Raw genomic sequence first — 21,412 nt, 5'->3', positions numbered from 1 at the left:
GTAAATATTCTTACATCGTGGTGTGTCCTGACTCCTCCATTAAACTAAGAGCTCACCTTACCAAGGGAAAGGACCTTTAGGACAGACAATTTATCCTCCATTCTCTGGAGCATCTTCTGTGAACCCCAAGTATTCTACACAAGGATCATTCAATACAACGAATTTGTTAACTGAAGGACAAAATAAACTTTCTAGTGTGTTTTTTCCCCCATTTGTGGTTGTGATCCCCCATCCCTAAGCCCCCATGTAATCTGGTTGGGGAGATAATAAAGGAGTTATGGACCCCCGACCCTCCCTTTTTTCCTACCCCACCCCATCCCCAATCCCAGCTCTCCAAAGTAGCTGCTTTTCAGACCCTTATACGTTTGTTATTTTTATTTTTTGCTTTGGTCTATACAAAAAAAAAAAACCAATAACCAAAAACTTACAGCGATTATAGTCAAACTCTCAGTTCTTGCTCCCCTCAGCTTCCCCTACCACTCCCAAGCAGGGCAGTGGGACGAATGAAACAGGAAGAGGGAAGAAACCCACACCACACACCAGGGAGGGTCAGTCAAGAGTATGAGTTGCTTCTCCAGGATCAGAGTGGTTACATGGGGAGGTGGGAGGAGAGAAGGGGCTGCACACTGAGCTCTCCTTATTAATGGTAAAAAGCCAATTCATCATCCTGCAGAGAGAAGCAGAAAGTCTCTTAGAGTGAGACGACTCTCTTTTTCTCTCTGGGCCCATTGCATGTAGTCTGTCCCTTTATTTTTCAGAGTCCTTTGGAATAGAGAAACTTGAGTTTCTGAAATTTTGAGTCCTAAACTCTGGGCTGGGAATCAGGAGGGGACTGGAAAAAGCAAATTCAGAAATCAGCAAAACCAAAGCTTCCCCAGGCTCCAGACTGCCTGCACTGAGAGTTTGGAAAGGGGGAAAGGTGCCTGAGTGATTGAACCAGGGGCAGGTCATTGGGATGGGAGTAATGGAGAGGTGGCATTTATATATATATTAAAGCTTCAGGAGCCAGGGGAGGGAGATGAAGCCCCCTTGGCACAGAGCTGGTGGGGACAGGGTGTCAGGCCCTGGACCCCACAGCACTCTCTCTCTCTCTCTCACACACTCACACACACACACACACACACACACACACACACACACACACACACACACACACACGGAAAGAGAACTCAAAATTAATAAAAACCCTAAAGAGGAGAACCTCTTATGGGCGTGGGTGAGTGAAGTCCCAGCCACCCAGCTTGGTCTTCCGCTCAGGCACTTTCTGTCTCAGTCCCTCACCTGGAGTTAGCCACTTAGGGATCAAGAATGATACCTGGGGGGAAAAAGAGAAGGTGAAACAGTCACTGAACAGACTACTTCTTCTCCATGAGACTCTCCATAGTAGCTCTAAATCACCCTCTCCTCCCCTCCCCCATCTTCCCCTCTCCCAAAGAACCAAGCAGGTGATCCACCCCAGGAGAATTGCTTCCCTTTCTACCAGTTCCACTGAGGTGGAGACAAGAAAATTAGCTCTCTGGGGACAGCTAGGTGGTACAGTGGATAAAGCACCGGCCCTGAATTCAGAAAGACTTGAGTTCAAATCTGGCCTCAGACACTTGACACTTACTAGCTGTGTGACCCTGGGCAAGTCACATAATTCTCATTGCCTAGCCCCACCCCCCAAAAAAAGACATTCCAACAGTGGGAAATAGAATACTCTTTGTTCCTCCTGCAGTGATTAGCACTGTGATGTGCACATAGCAGATGCTCTATGTATTCTTTTTTTTTTTTTCACTGAGGCAGTTGGGGTTAAGTGACTTGCCCAGGGTCACACAGCTAGTAAGTGTTAAGTGTCTGAGGCTGGATTTTGAACTCAGGTACTCCTGACTCCAGGGCTGGTACTCTATCCACTGCACCACCTAGCTGCCCCCGCTCTATGTATTCTTTAAAGGTGTTTTTTTTAAAAAATCATAGGAATAAGGGGATCCCAGAGCATTACTTTCTTGTGAGATCTCTGCACAAAAAGAGACTCTCTCCCACCAACCCCATGCTGCTATTGCTATTGCAATAAGAAAAAGGAACAACCTTCAGAGAAGAGATGAAGGGAACCCCAGAGGGAAGAGAAATGTGCTGGGCTAGGCCAGCATGCAAAGCTAGAATAAGCCTTGGGGGTGAGGACCATACCATGAGTGAGGGGCTGGGCTAAGCTAGCATATGATCAGCAGTAGGGTAGGGGGGCCGGAGACCATCACTGTAGGTGTCGATAGGGTAGTCCCCATCCATGTCCATGTGCATCTCCATAGGGTCCAGGGGTCCGTCATTCGGGTACATGGAACGGTATGTGGCATCCAGGTCTGAGGAGAAAAAGGCTCAGCTGAGGAACTTCCAAGTCATGGGAAAAGAGAATGGACACAGGTAGCTTCCAGCGTCCTCCTCCATCCCCTTCCTCCCCATATCCCCTACCCACATACTTCAGAGACCCACAGTTACCGCTTGAGATATCAGGGGCCCCAGAGGACAAACAGTGAGTTAGCCAGACAGGGATTTTTATAGTTATTTATCAGCTAGCTTTGGAGATAAGACACAGACATCCAGGACACACACTCATGGAAACATTCTCCTGTTGTTCTGTGCCAGATACTCACCCTCTTGGTAAGGTTCATTAATGGGGATCATGCTCTGGGCCTAGAGAAAGATAAAGAAAGAAACGTAAGCTATGGATTGGTAAAGAGAAGAAGAAGACAGACTAACGGCAGACGCGCCTGCCTCTAGAAGCACCGGACAGGCAGATGGGGAGGTCTCCTCGGAGGAAGGTGGGGAAATGCAGCAATGAGTTCATGACCCTCTCTCCATCACAAATTCACTTCCAAAGTTCAGACCTCAGGGTTAAACAGTAATTCTATTTATGCCCTGGTGGCCCCCACTACAAAGACAAGGGAGGGAAAGAACGGAAGGGAACTGGGTGGGATGATGATACTGGAGAAGAGGGAAGGGGATGCCCAGGCTGAGGCCTGTGATACTCACAGCCTCCCAGGCAGCTGGGTCGTGTTTGAAGAGTGAATTGGTGAGCTCCACAGAAACACGTTTGCGATAATCTGGGTTCTTGTCCTCAGAGATACGGAACAGAACAGCAGCGGCGTAGGTTGCTGGTGGTAGGGAAGTGGGAACACAAGGAGTTAGAAGGGGAGACAGAGTTAGGGCAAAGCGAGTCTCCTGCCCCCTCCCCCGTCAGCCCCACCCTCACCAGTGCCCTCATTGCGGCAGTGCAAGAGCTCCATGAGTGGGGCCGAGGCCCCCTCAGCATCGATGGAGTCGGCGGCCTCTTTGTCCTGGGCCAGCTCGCACAGCACTCCAGCCGCCACTCGCTGAATGTTCTCCACTGATGAGTACAGGAGCTGGGGGAGGTAAGGACAGAGGCCATGATGTGACATGGGCAGAGGCTGCTGGTCCCATCTCTCTCACACACACACACACACACACACACACACACACCCATCCCTCTGCCTTCCTGCTTGCCAAAGGGCTCCTCCGCTTGATCACCTTTCTTTCTATTTCACAGTGAAAGCCACCCTGGGAAGGATAGAGGGAACATTCCCTAAGGAGTAAGAATACCAAGGCACGGACATCTCTGGCTGTGTGCAGAGAAGCCCATGGCTCCAGAAATGGACAGGGAGCTTCTGAGGTCAGAGACTATGGAAGCTAGACTTCTCCCATTCTCCATATTTCCCATCAGCACATGAGACTTTCCTTTCAGTTGGGTAAGGAGTAGAGAGAGATGGCTTGTCTGTGCCTATCCTGCCACCCGCCTACCCTGAACTCACCTGTACAAACAGAGGGATGGTGTTCAGCCGGAAGATCTCCATGCGGTTCATGGGATCCCGGGCAAGGATGTGCAGGGCACCAGTACAGCCTTCTACGATTTCCTCCATCTTTACACCATCCTGCAAACATGAACTGGCATTAGGATAGGCAGCAATCCTCAGAGTTCCAGCGGACAACAGGTGCTACATTCACAGATCCAGAGTCCACGGCTAAAGTAAGGAGCTGGTGCCCCTCCCTGACAGTGGGGTGGCCCCAAATCCCTTCTCTGTCCTAGGTGCCAAATAGCAGAGCCTGAGGAAGGGGATAAGGGGGACCATCCAAGGACACATACCGTGTAGGGCTGCTGTGTGCCTGCAGCCACATGGCGCTGAGCATCCTGATGGGCCTTGACCAACAACTGGACGAGGCGGGGAATGACCGCTGCTTCCTGGAGGGGAGCATGGTTAGCAGGACACAAGGCCAGGTTCCTGATTAATCCAATGGTTGCCTGATAAAAAGGGGAAAGGAGAAGGACAGTGAATATGAGCACTTTCAGAGAATTGGGCAGCTTCCCAGCAGCAGGGCATCAAATCCCTTAACTTGAACACAGGACCACCATAAAAGATTTGCAGTGAATCAGATACCCCTATCACTAGATTTCCTTCTCTCCTCGTCTTCCTGATCAACCGCAAAGCAACAATTCAACAAACATTAAATACATACTATGGGCCCTTGCATAGAGCTGGCAATAAAAATAAATAAATAAAACAAAAATAAAATTGTCTCTCCCTTTAAGGGACTTGCATTCTTCCATAAGACACAACACACACCCAAATAAGTAAAAACAAGCACAAAGTGATTTGGTGGGGTGGGCGGAGAATGTCAGGAATGACCTCATGTAGGACATAGCACCCCAGCTGTGCTTTAAAAGATGATAATAATTCTAAGAGAGGAAGGTAACAAGGAAGCCTATTCCATATGTGGAGGGGTAAAGGCTCAGATGTGTGCTTTAGGGATACCAGTTTAGCAGATGTGTGAAAGAGGGGAGAAAGGAAGCAGAGAGACCAATAAAGAGGTTATTGCAGGAGCCCAGATGAGATGAGATAAAGGCCTGAACTAAGATAGAAGCTGTGTGGACAGACATGAAGACCAATGATTGTAAGAGATGTTGGGGGGTGGACGTGCAAGATTGACAGCACTCGGCAACTGATTGATGATATGAGGGTGGGGGGACAGGATAAGGGAGATAAAAAGTGAGAGTCAAGGTTGTGAAACTGAAAGAATGGTGGTCATTTCAACAAAAATATGGGGTGGGGAGGATTTGGGGGAAATATCACGTCTTGTTCTGGACACGTTGAATCCAAGATAATGGAAATGTCCAGCAGGCAAAAAGAAAAGCAGAACTGGAGCTCAGGAGAGATTAGGGCTGGATGTATGGACATATGAGTCATCAGATAATTAAACCCACAGGAGCATATGAGAAGCAGGGGGAGAGCGTGGAAAAGTGAAGCGCCCAGGCAGAGCCTCAGAGGATTTCCACATTTGTGGGAAATGTTGCAAAGGAAACTGAAAAGGGCTGGTCAGAGCAGGAGGAGGACAACCAAGGCAGGAGCTTTACAGAAGCCAGTGAAGGAGGGGGCAGGAGAGGGATGGGGTGATAGTGTCTAAAACTGCAGGAAGGTCAAGTAGAATGCTGCAGTGCATTTAGCAGTTAAGAGATCATGGTTTCAATCAAGTCTTGGGGGTAGAAAGCCCGACTTCAAGGAATTGAGAAGCGAGTTAGAGGTGAGGCAATGGAGGCAGGCAGCAGGGAGTCTGGCTGTGGAAGAGACAAGATTTACAGGATGAGGGTTTGAAGGGATGGAAGTGCCAAGTGATGGGCTTTCAAGAATAGAGACCGGGACAACTAGATGGCACAGTGGATAGAGCACCAGCCCTGGAGTCAGGAGGACCTGAGCTCAAATGCGGCCTCAGACACTTGACACTTACTGGCTGTGTGACCCATGGCAAGTCACTTAACCCCAATTGCCTCACAAAATAATAAAAAAAAAAATAGAGACCGAGGCATGCTTGGAATTCAACCTAATGTATAGATGTAGGTATGTAGCTGTATTACCTCTATCAGGCTGCTTACCATTTCAGGAAGGGGGACGGGGAAGGAGGAAAGGATAGAATTTGGAACTCAAAACAAAACCAAAAAAAAGAATGTTAAAAATTGGTGGGGTTTTTTTGTTTGTTTTTTGGGTATTTTTTTACAGGGCAATGGGGTTAAGTGACTTGCCCAGGGTCACACAGCCAGTAAGTGCCAAGTGTCTGAGGCCGGATTTGAACTCAGGAACTCCTGAATCCAGGGCCGGTGCTTTATCCACTGCGCCACCTAGCCGCCCCCAAAATTGTTTTTACATGTAAGTGGAGGGGGGATAAAATATATATTTTTTTAGAAAAAGAATGTATGCATGGGGGCGGCTAGGTGGTGCAGTGGATAAAGCACCGGCCCTGGATTCAGGAATACCTGAGTTCAAATCCGGCCTCAGACACTTGACACTTACTAGCTGTGTGACCCTGGGCAAGTCACTTAACCCCCACTGCCCCACAAAAAAAAAAAAAGAATGTATGCAGCACTTACTATGTGTTAGGCACTAGGGATACAAAGACAAAAATCAAACATCCCTTGCCCTCAAGGAGTTTACACCCTCTTGGTTGGCAACAACTGGTACAGAGTGGTAAGGACAAAGTATATTCAAAATAAATACCAAGAATATGTAGGGGGCAGCTAGGTGGCGCAGTGGATAAAGCACCAGCCCTGGATTCAGGAGTACCTGAGTTCAAATCTGGCCTCAGACACTTGACACATACTAGCTGTGTGACCCTGGGCAAGTCACTTAACCCCCACTGCCCCACAAAAAAAAAAAAAAAGAATATGTAGGGGGAGGCAGACAGAACATTAACTTAGGGAATTAGGGGAGGCTTCTCATAGGAAGCGGCACTTGAGGAATAAGGTTCTCCAAGATGCGGAAGTGAGGAGGGAAAACATTCTGGTTTGGCTAGAACAGAGTACGTGATGCAGAATGATGTGTAAACAGCCAGGAAAGATAAATGGGAGCCAGATTGTGAAAGGCTTTAAATGTCAAACAGAAGGTTGGTATCTGATCCCCAGAGGCATGAGGGAGGCCCCAGAGCTTTGAGAGCAAGAGGACTAATCAAATCAGCCTATTGCTTTAGGAATGTCATTTTGGCACCTGTGTGGAGGATGGAGTGAAGACTAGATTCTAAAAAACCAATTAGGAAGCTACTCCATAAATCCAGGTGAGAGGCGAGGAGGGCCTGACCTAGGGAAGGAGCCACGTGGGTGAAAAGACAAGGACACGTATATGTAAGAGATGCTAGGCAGGCAGAGTGGATGAGACTTGGCCTCTGTCTAAATGGGAGGAGTGAGGGAAAGTGAATATTCAACATGATCCTCTATAGTAAAACTGGGTGCTCTCAAGAAAAATAAGAAATTTGGGACAAGGGGAAGGGCTTGGGGACAGTATAATGAAGTTCTGCTTTGGACACTATGAGTTTGAAATGTCTATGGGACATGCAGGTAGAGATGCCCAATGGGCAGTCAGAGATGCAGGACTGGCATTCAATAGAGAAAAGGGGGTTGGATGTAGAGATACAGTAGTGATCTGTGTATAGATAATAGTTAAACAGACCTATCTTTTCCCTCTTAACTTCTTTTTTTTTTTTTTAGTGAAGCAGTTGGGGTTAAGTGACTTGCCCAGGGTCACACAGCTAGTAAGTGTTAAGTGTCTGAGGCCGGATTTGAACTCAGCTCCTCCTGAATCCAGGGCCGGTGCTCTATCCACTGCGCCACCTAGCTGCCCCTTAACTTCTTTTTTTTAAAGAGGCAATCAAGGGGGCAGCTAGGTGGCGCAGTGGATAAAGCACCGGCCCTGGATTCAGGAGGAGCTGAGTTCAAATGTGACCTCAGACACTTAACACTTACTAGCTGTGTGACCTTGGGCAAGTCACTTAACCTTCATTACCTCACCACACACACACACCAAAAGTACTTGTTGGCTTGACTCCAGTGTCTCCTCCTATATAAAACCTTTCTTAATTCTACCCCACTTGTTAGTCCCATCCCTCCCTCACTTTTATGTAGTTATTTTTATACGTCTTGTATCCCCAGTAATAATAATTTTGTTGTTGTTCAGTCATTTTCAGTCGTGACCGACTGTTTATTACTCCAACCATCAGGAAGCCTCTTCCCGTGTTATAATCTAAAGTCCTCTTCCTTCAGTGATCTTGTCATGAACTGAAAGCTAGGCTGCTTTGTGAGGCTGCCAATTCCCCACAGCTCCAGCTCATGCTTTCGCCCCTCCTTTCCTTCGACCATCACAGAAATGGATCTCTTCTTTACAGAGACATCCTGTCAGAGATACAACCTGGCCTCCCTAAGTCCCCATTCCACTCCTTTACTTATTTTTTTTTTTGCAAGGCAGTGGGGGTTAAGTGACTTGCCCAGGGTCACACAACTAGTAAGTGTCAAGTGTCTGAGGCCGGATTTGAACTCAGGTCCTCCTGAATCCAGGGCTGGTGCTTTACCCACTGCGCCATCTAGCTGCCCCCCTTTACTTAATTTTTTACAGAGCTCCTCCCCCTGTGAGTAAGGCAAAGCTCCAGATGCCACCAGACAGTTCTTGGGCCCCCTAAATCCTTCTTATTTAAAAATGACCATCTACTTGTAAAACAACTCCTGATAAATCACCATCACTGCTCTCTTACTTCCCCAAAAGCTTTCATATGCCTTCTCTCACTGAGCCTTCCCAAGGGCTCTGATATAGAACAGTTTATAATATGACAGATGAGGGAATGAATCGAAGCTGCAATCACCAACCTAGTTTAAGGCAACGCTAAGACTAGACAGGTTAGACAAGTCTTAACTCCTGGCTCAGTGCTTTGATCTTATACCACGATGCCAACTGAGCTGCTTTGAAAGGTCCTGCCACCATCACTCCCCACCTCCCTGCCCTGGCTCCGGCATCACAACCCCCTAGACCTTCTCTCACTCTGGCCTCTGTTGCCCAATGTCAATAAAGACATCCTTCTCATGCCAAGGCATGCACCTCTCAGCACTATGGGCTTCTCTTGTACACCTCACCGTACTGTATTGTGGTTGTGTTGACGTACTTGTCTCATCCCCTCTGCTAGTCAATTTAATAAACATTTACTGAACACCTTCCTCAGGCTGGGCACTGTACTAGGCACAGGAGATGCAAGGACAAAAGTGAAACAGCTCCTGACCTCAAGGATCTTAGTGCCCAATTTGGCTGAAGGGAGAAGGCATGATGGAGAGCGATGAGCTATAAACCTACAACACAGGCTGGAGTCAGATTGGGGAAAGCAACTAAAAAATAAATAGAAAAGAGTGTATTTTTATCCTAGAGGCAAAAGGTGCCACTAGAGCTTCTGGGTCATAGGAGTAATGGAGTCAGGCCTATACTTTAAGACTATTATTTCAGGAATGTGTGAACAACGACCTAGAGAGGGGAGATATGGGATACAAGGAGACCAATTAGGAAACAACTACAATTGCCCAGGCAGAAAGTGATGAGGGTCTGAACTGGGGGTGGTGGCCATGTTAGTAGGCAGAGGGGGAAGGATTCATGACATATTATGGAGGAAGAAAGGACAAGACTTGGCAATTGATTGGCTGGGAATGGTTTAGGAGAAGGAAAAATGAAAGATGACTCTGGGTTGGGAATCCAGGCACCAAAAGGATGGTGGTGCCCCTAATGGATGTAAAGAAGTTAAAAGGGGAATGTTTTGGGAGGAAGATAATGAGTTCTGCTTAGAACATACTGAGTTTGAGATGCTTATGGGACATCCAGTAGGGGTTGTCCAATAGGCAATTCATGATGTGAAAATGGATAGCCCTGGGCTGAAAGCTCTATCTTCTTCAACTTTATATCCCCTTAGGGCTTAATATGACGCCTTGCCGCTAGTAGCTGCTCAATGAAGAAGGGGTTACTCTTTGTCATCCTCTCTCATAACCCTTGCCATTGAAAAGTTAGCTTTGCTCTGGTCTCGTTCCCTTTGGCTTCAGTTGTGACCAAATTGCACCCAGAAAATTCTGCCAACTGGGCTGTTCTGCCGGGTCCCCCTGTGTGGTGCCCCAGTCTTCCTCACACCTCCCTCAACTCCTCCAGCAGGCAATACCTTAACCAAAGGCCATTGGTTGGGCTGGTTGAGCAGCTTGACAATGGCAGGGATTCCATAGTTGAGGCGCACAGAATTCTGGGCCATCTCAGCCTCTGGATGGCGGCTGGTGAGATGGCGCAGCGCACAGACGGCAGGCTCAGTGATGTCATCTTTGTCGCCCGCACGCAGGATGGCGTGGATCAGAGCCTCCACGCCGCTGTTCTGCGTTACCAGGGTCTTGTTCTTGCTGTTGTTGCAGGTCAGGTTGGAAAGGGTGCCTGTGGCACAGGTCAGCACATTCACATCATCCACACTCAGCTGGTTGACCAGGACCTTCAACACACTGTCCAGACCCTCCTGCAAAAGAAAAGAGAATACAAGCTCCTTAAGGACAGGGGCCATTTCTGTCTTTTCTGTGTATCTTCAGTATTTAGTACAGTGTCTAGACCATAGTAAATGCTTATTGATTGAACAAGGAACACTTCCAATATCCTTCCTCTGTCCAACTTCCCAAGTTTGGGCGGGGGGGGGGGGGGGGGGGAAGGTTTGCGGGACAGTGAGGGTTAAGTGACTTGCCCAAGGTCACACAGCTGATAAGTGTCAAGTATCTGAGGCTCGATTTGAACTCAGGTCCTCCTGAATCCAGGGCTGGTGCTTTATCCACTGTGCCACCTAGCTGCCCCTTCCCAAGTGTTCTTGATCCCAGCTATAAGCTGAGCTGATTTAGTAAGTCCTGCCACCTCTCCCTTCTCCTCTACCCCCAACAATAACACAGACTCTGAAGTCCTAACTAATCCTCCAGAGCAGTCCTTTCCACTGGTCTTCCCTTCCAATTCTGTCCCTGTCACCTGAACAGAGTGTGTTAAGGTAGGGGGTACAGCCCTTAAGGACAGACATTGGCTTTATCAGGGGAGTTGTGGAGATTAGGGCTAGCAGCTAAGCAAAATTTTTTTGTTTGTGTTTTTGTTTTTGTGGGGCAATGAGGGTTAAGTGACTTGCCCAGGGTCACACAGCTAGTAAGTGTCAAATGTCTGAGGCCAGATTTGAACTCAGGTCCTCCTGAATCCAGGGCTGGTGCTTTATCCACTGTGCCACCTAGCTGCCCTCAGCTAGGCAAAATTTTGAAGTAAGCTGTCTCCTCTCTTCCTCTTTTTCCACCATCCTCCTCCATCATCCCTAGTACCTTCAAAGTCTCTATTCCATCCATTTTTGTTAGCAAAACCTAATCTTCCTTCACATTAATATGTAAACAATCCTTTCCAAGGATTAAAGGGATTAAAGTTTTAAATCCAAAGGGTGAAGCTCTGAAGGCATCTGCTCCTAGGTAGGAGAGGATTTCAGAATATCTGGCATTCCTGGCTGTTGCGATCATAAAGGAAGGAGTATTTGATACCTAGGCAGAAAGCTGGGGAATGGATGCTGAGGGGGCTTGGGTTAAGAAGGCTACCCCAGGAGAGGAGGAGGAGGCATAAGGGACTAAGAAGGAGAGACAAGTTCTCAAGCCCTCACCTGCTTAGTGGCGACATCTGAGAGGTTGCGCAGGGTCCACAGACAATTCTGCACGAGGCGAGGGCTGTTGCTTGTCAGGTGTTTGCCCAGGGCCTGCATACCACCTAGATGCAGAGAAGGAATAGCATGGTGAGGGATAAACATAGCCAGTGATGCACGCAGAGCCCCATCTGCCCACTGGCTCCTCTCCCAAGTCCCAACCAAAGGTCTCCACTCAATGGATGCCTCACCAGCCTCCACGATGGCAGGTTTGTTGCTGGGGCACACAGACAGCACCTTGAGTACTCGGCTTGTGGTCCAGAGCAGCTTCTCGTAACTATAGTTACGCATGATCTGCACCAGGGCCTGGGGGCCCCCATTGGCCAGGATGATAAGCTGTAGAGGGAGCAGAGTGAGAGGGAGGCTGAGTAGAATCGGTGTTAGTAAGGGAATGTGAGCCTGGACCATGGGTCTATGTGGCTTCAACTAAACACCGAAGAGGCCAGAGGCGGAGGCTTCAGCAGGGAAGAAATGCCAGACAGAAGAGGCTTCTTTTTTTTTTTTTAACATATATATATATATATATATATATTTTTTTTTTTTGCAGGCAATTGGGGTTAAGTGACTTGCCCAGGGTCACACGGCTAGTAAGTGTCAAATGTCTGAGGCTGGATTTGAAGAAGAAGAGGCTTCTTGACACTCAGTCAGCCAATAGACAACAAACATTTTTAAAGTGCTTACTACGTGTGAGGTACTGTGCTAAGGTGCTGGGAATATGGAAAAAGGCAAAAAAAAAAAAAAAAAACAGCTTGTGTTCTCAAGAAGCTCAGGACTTGGTTAGGGAGATAATAAGCAAACAGCTATGTCCGTACAAAGATACGGCTGGCTGTTGCCCTTCCTTCTTGCAGAGGACCAAAATGACATCACTATGTACAGGGTGTCCGCCTGTGGCTGATCAGACCAACATGAGCTCGGAAGACTCTGCCACAGGTTGGGCACGAATAGTTCATATGAACATCTAGAGTGGAAGTGTCTCTAAATTTGTGCATCTCACTGTTTCTTTACATACAAAGATACAAAGAATAGATGGAAAGCCATCTCAGATCTCAGAGGAACAGCAAAGGGTGGGGACTGGATCCAGAAAAGCCTTCCACAGAGGACAGGATCTTGAAGAAAGGCAGGAAAGGAAGGAGGTGGTGATGAGGCACGGGGGAGAGCCAGTGAACAGGCACCATGTTGGAAGATGGAGTGTAGTGTTCACGGAAAAACAAAGAGGCCAAAGAAGTTGAGGTTCTAAGGAAAGTGGAGGAGAGACTGGAAAAGTAAAAAGAAGACCAGTTGTAAAGGCTTTCAATGCCAAGCTGATAATTTCATAGTTGATCAGGGAAGGGAGTGGGGGTGGGGAGGGAGGATAGAAGGGAGCCACAGGAATTTCTTGAGTAGAGGGGGATGATATGGTCAAGATGAATGCTTTAGGCAAACTTCTTTGGCAGCTGAACGGAAGCCGGCCTGAGGTGGGGAGAGATTTCAGGCACCAGGATGATGAGCTCACCTTGCTCTCCTGGTTGCCATAGGCAAGTAGCTGCAGGCAGTCGGTGGTAATGGCCAGGAACTTGGGGTTGTTCTTGTTAAGGAGGGGCACCATTTTCTGTAGGCCGTCAGCCAGGCGGACAGCCATCTTGGCCCCCTCTTGGTACAGCAGCAGGTTGTGCAATGTTGTGATGGCATAGAACAGGACTGATTCCACTGGAGAACTGTAGGGGGAAGATAGAGCGATGGGGGCTGGGAGAGGCATAAGGGATTGCACCCACTTCGATACACCCAGAGCCCTGTACCCTGTGTCGTCAGGAAGGGAAGTGCAAAAGAACTCCCAGGGGGGCAGCTAGGTGGTGCAGTGGATAGAGCACCGGCCCTGGAGTCAGGAGGACCTGAGTTCAAATCTGGCCTCAGACACCTAACACGTACTACCTGTGTGACCCTAGGCAAGTCACTTAACCCCAACTGCCTCACCAAAAAAACCCAAAAAAACAAAAGAACTCCCAGTTGGGAAAGGAAAGAGGGCAGCTAGGAGTAACAACAGGGAGAGAGTAGGCTAAGGACTAGCTTAAGGATTAAACTATGGTAGTGGGCCAGGAGGGAGGAGATTCCGGGCACCCCATCGTCAGGCCCATCTCTATCATGATGCCTCCCATACTCCTCCAACCCCTCACACTTCTCTCCCTTAGCCTTAATATTATGGGCCACATCCCCTTTACTATCATTCACTGCTCCCTCGTTGTTTCAAGTGTGCTGAGACTCATTTCAATTTAACCAGAAGCTTCTTGGGAACAGGGATCCTGCCTTCTGCTTTTCTCAAGGTACTTGATAAATACTTGCTGGTCTATGGATACCTAAGCATGCGGACCAGGGCAGGGATGCCCCCTGACTTGAAGATGGCGAGCAGCCCCTCACGGTGGTGAGAGAGATTGTGCAGGATGCTGGTGGTACAGCGGGCAGTGTCCAGATCGCTGGTGTTCTGCATGGTACGCACAACAGCGGCCACGAGCTGGGGTGAGCCCATCAGCGCCCGCCGGGATGCCTCCTTCTTTGATAGCTGGTTCACGATCATGGCTGCCTTACTCACCACCACCTGAAGGATAGTGAAGCGGAAGGGGAAGATTGAAGAAGTTTAGCACTGGCTCTAAGGGGCTGCCCTACCCTGGCAGCAGGGAGACTGGACTCTCCCCTAATAAGCTTATAACCAATAACCTGGATGCCAATTTCTTAGGATCCCCTACCCCCCCAGCACTATCAGTAAATTCCTTCTATTTAGGTATTCCTATTTCCCCTCAGCCCCCTGACACTAACCGGGTCCTCATCGTTGAGCAGCTTGGTAAGTTCGGGCAGGGCTCGTGTTGCCAGCTCAGCATCATCCTGATAGTTGATGAGGTGAACAATGGCTGACTTTAGGAGCTGTGACGGCTCTGCTAATCGTTGCACATTGGTGGCCTGCCCCTCGATCTGAGTGGTCAACAGGAGGGAATGGTCCTCTGTTGTCTCCGGGTACATGGCTGCCCTCACTCGCTGGGCCCTTGTCATTGCCATCTGGCATTCTAGGTCACCTGGAAGTGAAGGAAAGGCGTGTTTGAAAGAGATGGTGACATGCGTGTGGAATGGACGGAACCAACACCCTTGTCCTGCCTCCGCATTTCTCTAGGACTTTCTCGGCCCCCTTCCTTGATATCCTAACTTCTTGTTGTGGCAATGTCTTCTAACAGAAAGAGCAGAAGGCTGATTAGTCAGGAGATAGGAATTCTAGTGCCAGCTCTGAGAGTAATTTGGCAAAAGATCATAGTTAAGTCACTTCTACTCTACCTACCACACAGACACTACACAAATATAAGACTATCATTTCACCATGAAACTCCACAAAAATTTATTAATTACACATTATGTGGAAGGCACTGTGGCACTGAAAGACATTAAACAAGGTCCCTGACCTCAAAATGCTGACAAAATAGTAAGGGAAATAAGAAAAGTTCAATTCAAAATGGAACTTGATAAATGCTCTAAGAGGGATATAGGCAAAGGTTCGGAGGAGAAAAAGATCATTTCTGTCCCTTTTTTTTTTCTTTTTTTTTTTTGCAGGGCAATGGGAATTAAGTGACTTGCCCAGGGTCACACAGCAAGTAAGTGTCAAGTGTCTGAGGCCGGATTTGAACTCAGGTACTCCTGAATCCAGGGCCTGTGCTCCATCCACTGCGCCACCTAGCTGCCCCCAAAAGATCATTTCTGACAAGGATTCATAAAGAGATTAGTATTTGAGCAGGGCCTTGAAACATGGGTAGGATTGTACAAAGTGAAAATGTAGGGACAGGTAGGTGGAGCCAAGAGGCCCTGAGTTCAAATCCAGCCTCAGACACTTAATAGCTGTGTGACCCTGGGCCAGTCACTTAAACCTGACTGCCCAAAAAAAAAAAAAGTAAATATGAGCATTCCAGACATAGGGAACCTCATGAGCAAGAAACATCAGTGGGGAAACTATAGGACATGTTGGTGAGCAGTATAACTTGTCTAGAGAATAGAAAACCAGAAAAGGAATATATGAGATAAGGCTGAAACCAAATTGTGGAAGAAGACCCTGGATGTCAGGCTAAGGATTTCAGACTATCCTGTAAGTAATAAGGGTGCAAGAAAGCTTCGAGCAGAGTATAACATAATCAGAACTACTAGCATAAATTAGATTAATCAGGCACCAAGGTATAGGAGACATTCGAGGCAGGAAGACCAGTCGGGAGGCTATTGCAATCAGCTAGGTGAGAGGTAATGATGGTCTGTACTAGGGTGGTGGCTGTGGAGTGTGAAGGAGGGAAAAGATCCAAGTGATAAGACAGGATCAGACATGGGAGAGGGAACAGTCAAAGATGACAATCCGTCACATAGTTAGAGTATATGATAGGTAGACTTGACAGGGCAACCAAGAGGTCAGTGCTCTCTAACATCATCCCATCAGGGAAAGAACTAGAACTGGAAATCAAGTCTTGCCTTTCATGCCAGAGATGTATCCATCACATAGAACAGATGGGACGCTGGGACTCCACTGCCTTACCTTGGCAATGGAATTGGCATTTCCTCCCCATTCTGGAAACTGACAAGAGGATGCCCTGTCTCCCATCTAAGGCAGTTCCCCCAGCTACAGAACAGGACTTGGGCACACACCACCCCTCCACAAGCACCTCCCCCAGCCTGGGAGTGGTAGATCCAGAGGCTTCCCAGAGCAGCCCCACCCTGGCAATTGCCCAAATGCCCCTTGGCAGAGGGAGTTGGAACAGCCCCACCCTCTAATTAGACAGGAAGGAGGAGACAGTCTCTGCTCCCTGCCTGCCTGCCTGCAGTGATTCCTTTCAGCTACCAAAGCAATATCTGACAATGCCAAGCTTAAGGGCTGGCTGCCCACAGATGGATGCCCTGATTGCTAAGCTCCTTAGTGCCCTCAGAGCCCTTTCTCAGACCTCACCTTTACTACTGCCAGCTCAGACAAACATTTGCGGTCTTACCCATCCATAAACACTGAGAGTTGCTACTAGCTTTTAACAGTCAAAAGACACAGATAATCCACAATCCAGAGAAAACAAATACAGCAGTCATTTCATAAGAGCCTTCTATGTGTAGAGCACTGTGTTGGGTGATGAGAGATAGAAATTTAACCAAGACCTGGCCCTGGCTCCCAAGGAAGTCCAAGGAGCTTACAGATGTGTGCTGTGGCTGTTAAATAATCGATGGACTGGTACTGACCCTGGCATATACCCAAATATACGAGCCTGCACACACCTAGGGCTCCCCTTTGCCAGTCAAAGCAGCACAATCTCCCCTTGTCTCTTCCACCGAGTGTTCCCCACCACCCTGCTCTTACCATTCTGTGGCCCCTTAGTATCGTGCCCAGTTTGCTCCTGGTCATTTTGAATGAGCACGGGCCTTTCCTCTCCCAACAGACTGGCTCCTTGTGTGATACCAGCACAGGGAGTCATGTGACTGCACTAACCTTGGCTCTGGGGAGCCCCCTGGGAGTAGGTGGTGGTTTTCTTGAGTGTGTATTGGCGGCCACAGGCCTCATCCTCCTCGACAATACCTTTGCCGCTGACTGACGGCACGCAGGTGTTGGCCCCAGAGTGGATACCCGAGTCGTAGGTGTACGTTTGCTGCCACTCTGTCACCTTGATAGGCTGCTCAACCAGGTTGATCACCTCCATGGCAGTTGCTGCTGATACATGGAAAGGACAAAGGGGTCAGACAAAACCAGGGAAGTGCCTCCACACCACTCCCTAGGCTTCTATCTCCTATCACCGACAACTTTCTTCTAAACCCTTTCCTTATTTCAGCTGCATCTGCCATTCTCTTCCAGCCCGTTTATTTTTCTTCCACTCCTTTTTTCATCTTTTTTCTCCATCCCTCCTAACCCAATCCCAGCACTTCCTCCTATTGCTAAAAGGTAAGAGGAGTCTTTTGCTGGACCTTCCTAACAGGCTAGACAGGCTGCCCTAGCTCACAGACACGGCTGTCCCCCACCTCCTTCACCCACCCTTCCCACCAGGCTCAGCTGTAGGAATCAGGTTGAAGATCCAGGAAGCTTACCCAGAAGGGGCAAGGTGCTATCTGCTCAGTGTCCCAGTGTTGTCTGAACAGGTAGAGAGAGGAGTGAGCCCACAGAGGGAGCGGCGGAGAAATGACGCATAGTCTCAAGGGGAAGGTGGAGTTACAAGGTACCTGGAGCTGGGTGGGTGGACACCAGGTGTACATGCACTCCACTTACCATCACTCCAGTGAAAGGAGTCTGGGAGGGGAGGGGTACATGACATCATAGGAATGTATGGGACTGGGTAGGGACAGCAAAGAGCTACCTCTCCAAGAACGAATTAGCTCACCCCCTCCTCTCCACCATTCCCCCCAAATCAGAAGGATAGGTGTCCGGGGCACTTTCTGAGGTACCATCTCATGCCATCCCACCACCTCAGGTGGTACTGTAGGGGGTGTATTTCTGATAGCTCCACCCCCAAGAAGGATTCAACAGCAGCAGGGAGTGAGGGGCAGGGCTTAGGGGAACAGGCCAAACTGGTTTCTCCAGGGACCAACTACCCAGAAAACAGGGTAAATGTTAGGATCACTTTGTCACAATCATACTTTGAGACAGTCATATAGTCACTCTCCCTTCCTAGGTGAGGCAAGAACTAACATGGGATAATTCACAGGGGGCCAGACGTTGAGTCCTGATTGCCTTATAAAAATAGCCTCTCCTGAGGTTGCAGCCCTGTCTTCTCCTTCCCTTTATCCCATAGTACCTGGGTTAGTGTGGGAAAATCAATGACAATAGTTGTCTTTTACTTCAACCTGCAGATCCTCACAAGCTCAAAGCTAGACTTCTCCATGCACTAATAGAGAATGCTTCCTTTTTTCCTACTCCAGAAATGATTAGTTCAGTCAGCTAGAGCTAATGAAGGGGCAGCTAGGTGGTGCAGTAGATAGAGCACCGGCCCTGGAGTCAGTAGGACCTGAGCTCAAATGTGGCCTCAGACACTTGACACTTACTAGCTGTGTGACCCTGGGCAAGTCACTTAACCCCAATTACTTCACCCCCCAAAAAAATGTTAGTAGAAAGGGGCAGCTAGGTAGTGCAGTGGATAAAGCACCAGCCCTGGATTCAGGAGGATGTGAGTTCAAATCCGGCCTCAGACACTTGACACTTTACTAGCTGTGTGACCCAGGGCAAGTCACTTAACCCTCATTGCCCCACCCCTCCAAAAAAACAAACAAACTCTCAGATCAAAAATGTTAGTAGAGCTTCGTCACAGGCTCAATCCCCCTTAGGCCCAGTAAGCACCACACAAAGGAAAAACTCCATTTTCCCAACAGATTGGGCCCTTAATTCTAGCAAGAACACATGTCATTTGTTACCAGGGAGAGCCAGGGTGACAGAAAGCTAGCACATTCCCACCAGCAGAACAAACAATTCAGAGTGCCATCCCACTGCCGGAGGTCAATTGGAAGGTCATCCCCATTCAGGAAGCTCTTATTTCTTTCTATTCTTGCAGCCTTTCAAGGCCAGATAAGGCTGGCTCCGCCCAGCTGCCTGCCCAGCACACCACCTGAGACAGGCAGGGCCACAGGAGAGATCAGCTTCTTCCCTCCTTCCCCCAATGACTCAGAGTTTCAGGGCTGAGAAGTGGAATGTGTTAGAGAGAGGCCCAGGAAGACAGAGGCAACAGGCACGGGCTCTGGCCAGATGCGCCCAGCTGCTTTCCTGGCATTCTCCACTGGCTATTTCAGGAGCCAGCCCTCAGCTCCTTCCCCCTGGCTCCTGGGAGGCATAAAGGGAGGAGGTGGGGTGAGGCAACAGGAGGCCTACACAGACCCTGTGGGGCCAGTGAAGACCATGGTCGTTAAGGTTAGAGGTGGGAGGTAAAGGGCATGCCGCACAGCTCAAGTCTGTCACCTGACTTCTGGTTCTCACTTCTCCCTCCAGTAAGAATGAAAAGCTGCGTAGGAGGAGGCAGGGACAGCAAACTATGTCAGTAAATAAGGTCACCTTAACCCCCTAGATGGTACTCAGCTCTGTCTGGGCAGGGACAGAGGACATTAGGGGCTCCCCTTCTAATGTTAACCTGTCAACAAGGACAGGAAGGCTCCGGCCCCTCCATTAGCTCAGTCCCATTAACTACGGCCACAGAGAGGTTTCCATTTGAGCCCCTCATCCTCCTACTCCATTCAAATCCATTGGCTCTGCTTCTAAATAAAAACAAAAAACAAAAAACCCAAGGTCAAGACCAGCAACGGGAACAGTGGGTTATACGGAAGCCATCTGTCCCCAAGGCCTTGAGCCAAGCTGAAGCAGCAACAGAGAGGGTACTAATTCCTTCTTGTACTACTAGCTGCAGAGTCAATTAACTCAGAGGTCAGAAGTCATTGTTAAGGATACTCCCACTGGACTTTCCCCTTTGATCTCCAACAAGGGTTAGGGAAAGCAGTGGCCAACTCAGAGACCTCCACAGCCTAGATACCCCAAAGGGGTGGGTCTGGTGACACAGGTGGTTTTCACCACCTGTTAGCAGCTTGGGACGGTCAAGAGGGAAGAAAAGGGGATGCTGGCAGTGGGGCCAGAGGGAGGTGAGCATTGGCCACGCTTTCACTTAGGTTGATGGGATAAAGGGAAGGAGATTAAGCAATCCCAGAAGGAGAGGATCTAGCCCCTGAGGGCCACCCCAAGTTTAGATCTTGTCCTGCCTAGTGAAAAAAAAAAAGGGCGATTGTGTGACTATCTCCAAATGTGTCTGGATGGTCAAAACACCCCCTAGGAGAGCAACATCTCCAAGGCATTGTCACCTTCTAGATTCAGTAACCATGAGGAGTGTGTGGGTGGGAGAGCAGGAGAAAGGTTGACTGGAGAAAAAATTGAGAGTCAGCAAAATGAGTGTCTTAAAATTATTCAGTGGATGGGGAATGTTTCTCCTCTCTGCAGACAGGTTCAGAGGATAAGGCTAAGTCTAAGCAAGCTACATAAGTTAGAGAGAGGCAGTATAGTACCATGGAAAGAGCCCAGGATGACTGTTTTTTTTGTTGTTTGTTTGGTTTTTTGCTGGGCAATGAGGGTTAAGTGACTTGCCTAAGGTCACGCAGCTAGTAAGTGTAAATTGTCTGAGGCTGGATTTGAACTCGGGTCCTCCTGAATGAGGGTCACTTAACCCTCATTGCCCTGCAAAAAACCAAAAAAACAAAAATGTAAAAAGAAAGGAAGCGGGTGAGTCTCTTCCTTAGAGGGTCATTGCCCCTGAACTGAGCTATGGAGGCTCCCTCAGTATGACTTTGAATCAGGAGGTGTGAGTCTGAACCCTAGTTCTGTCACTTACACTGTGTGATCTTGGGCAAATCACTGTTTTCTTCTCTGCAAAAGGGAATACCTTTGCTATTTCAGTCTTGTTGCTACAGAACATTGCACACAGTAACTGACCTTTAAAGCACTTTAAAGCTTACAAAGCTGTTTACACATGTTACTTTGTTTAACCCTTTAAGGTAGGTTCTGATAAGAAAACTGAAGCTGAGGGAAGTTGACTGGCTAATGGCCAAATGTTGTTGTTCAGTTGTGTCCAACTCTTCATGGACCTATTTGGGGTTTTCTTGGCAAAGATAATGGAGTGGTTTGTAATTTCCTTCTTCAACTTATTTTACAGATGAGGAAACTGAGGTAAATAGGGTTAAGTGACTTGCCTACAGTCATGAAGTGTCAGACCAGATTTGAACTCAGGGAGGTGAGTCTTCCTGACTCCAGGCCCAGACCTCTATCCACTGTGCCACCTAGCAGCCCACTGATGGTCAAATATCTAGTGTCATGGGGAGGATCTGAACCCAAGTTCCCTTGATGCCAAATCCAACTATAAATATCAGCTATTATTATCACTATCACCTGACAGGATTTTCAGGCAGT

At 48.4% G+C, this 21,412-nt stretch overlaps 1 protein-coding gene across 3 annotated transcripts in view; it reads right to left on the bottom strand.

Moving 5' to 3' along the window:
• Window positions 1-360: 360 nt before the first annotated feature.
• The window catches only part of LOC122726404 (junction plakoglobin), a 35,157-nt gene continuing 14,105 nt past the window's right edge, over window positions 361-21,412 (bottom strand). The window contains exons 2-15 of one of the 3 annotated variants that reach the window (XM_043964092.1): window positions 16,982-17,200; window positions 14,308-14,561; window positions 13,851-14,089; window positions 13,013-13,214; window positions 11,712-11,856; window positions 11,482-11,585; window positions 9,991-10,329; window positions 4,136-4,291; window positions 3,804-3,923; window positions 3,227-3,377; window positions 3,007-3,128; window positions 2,628-2,667; window positions 2,167-2,336; window positions 361-1,315 (exon numbers count right to left, since the gene is read on the bottom strand). In XM_043964092.1, coding sequence (XP_043820027.1) covers window positions 2,185-2,336; window positions 2,628-2,667; window positions 3,007-3,128; window positions 3,227-3,377; window positions 3,804-3,923; window positions 4,136-4,291; window positions 9,991-10,329; window positions 11,482-11,585; window positions 11,712-11,856; window positions 13,013-13,214; window positions 13,851-14,089; window positions 14,308-14,561; window positions 16,982-17,189 — 2,232 coding nt within the window. In that variant the 5' untranslated portion in view covers window positions 17,190-17,200 and the 3' untranslated portion in view covers window positions 361-1,315; window positions 2,167-2,184. The remainder of the gene's footprint in view (window positions 1,316-2,166; window positions 2,337-2,627; window positions 2,668-3,006; window positions 3,129-3,226; window positions 3,378-3,803; window positions 3,924-4,135; window positions 4,292-9,990; window positions 10,330-11,481; window positions 11,586-11,711; window positions 11,857-13,012; window positions 13,215-13,850; window positions 14,090-14,307; window positions 14,562-16,981; window positions 17,201-21,412) is intronic. The other 2 variants (XM_043964094.1, XM_043964093.1) reach the window with 2 other exon arrangements.

The sequence above is a fragment of the Dromiciops gliroides genome, chromosome 4, assembly GCF_019393635.1.
Source record: "Dromiciops gliroides isolate mDroGli1 chromosome 4, mDroGli1.pri, whole genome shotgun sequence".
In the NCBI taxonomy this organism is placed as follows: Eukaryota; Metazoa; Chordata; class Mammalia; order Microbiotheria; family Microbiotheriidae; genus Dromiciops; species Dromiciops gliroides.
Note: the sequence above shows the minus strand (reverse complement) of the source record. Positions and strands in the feature narration are given on the sequence as shown.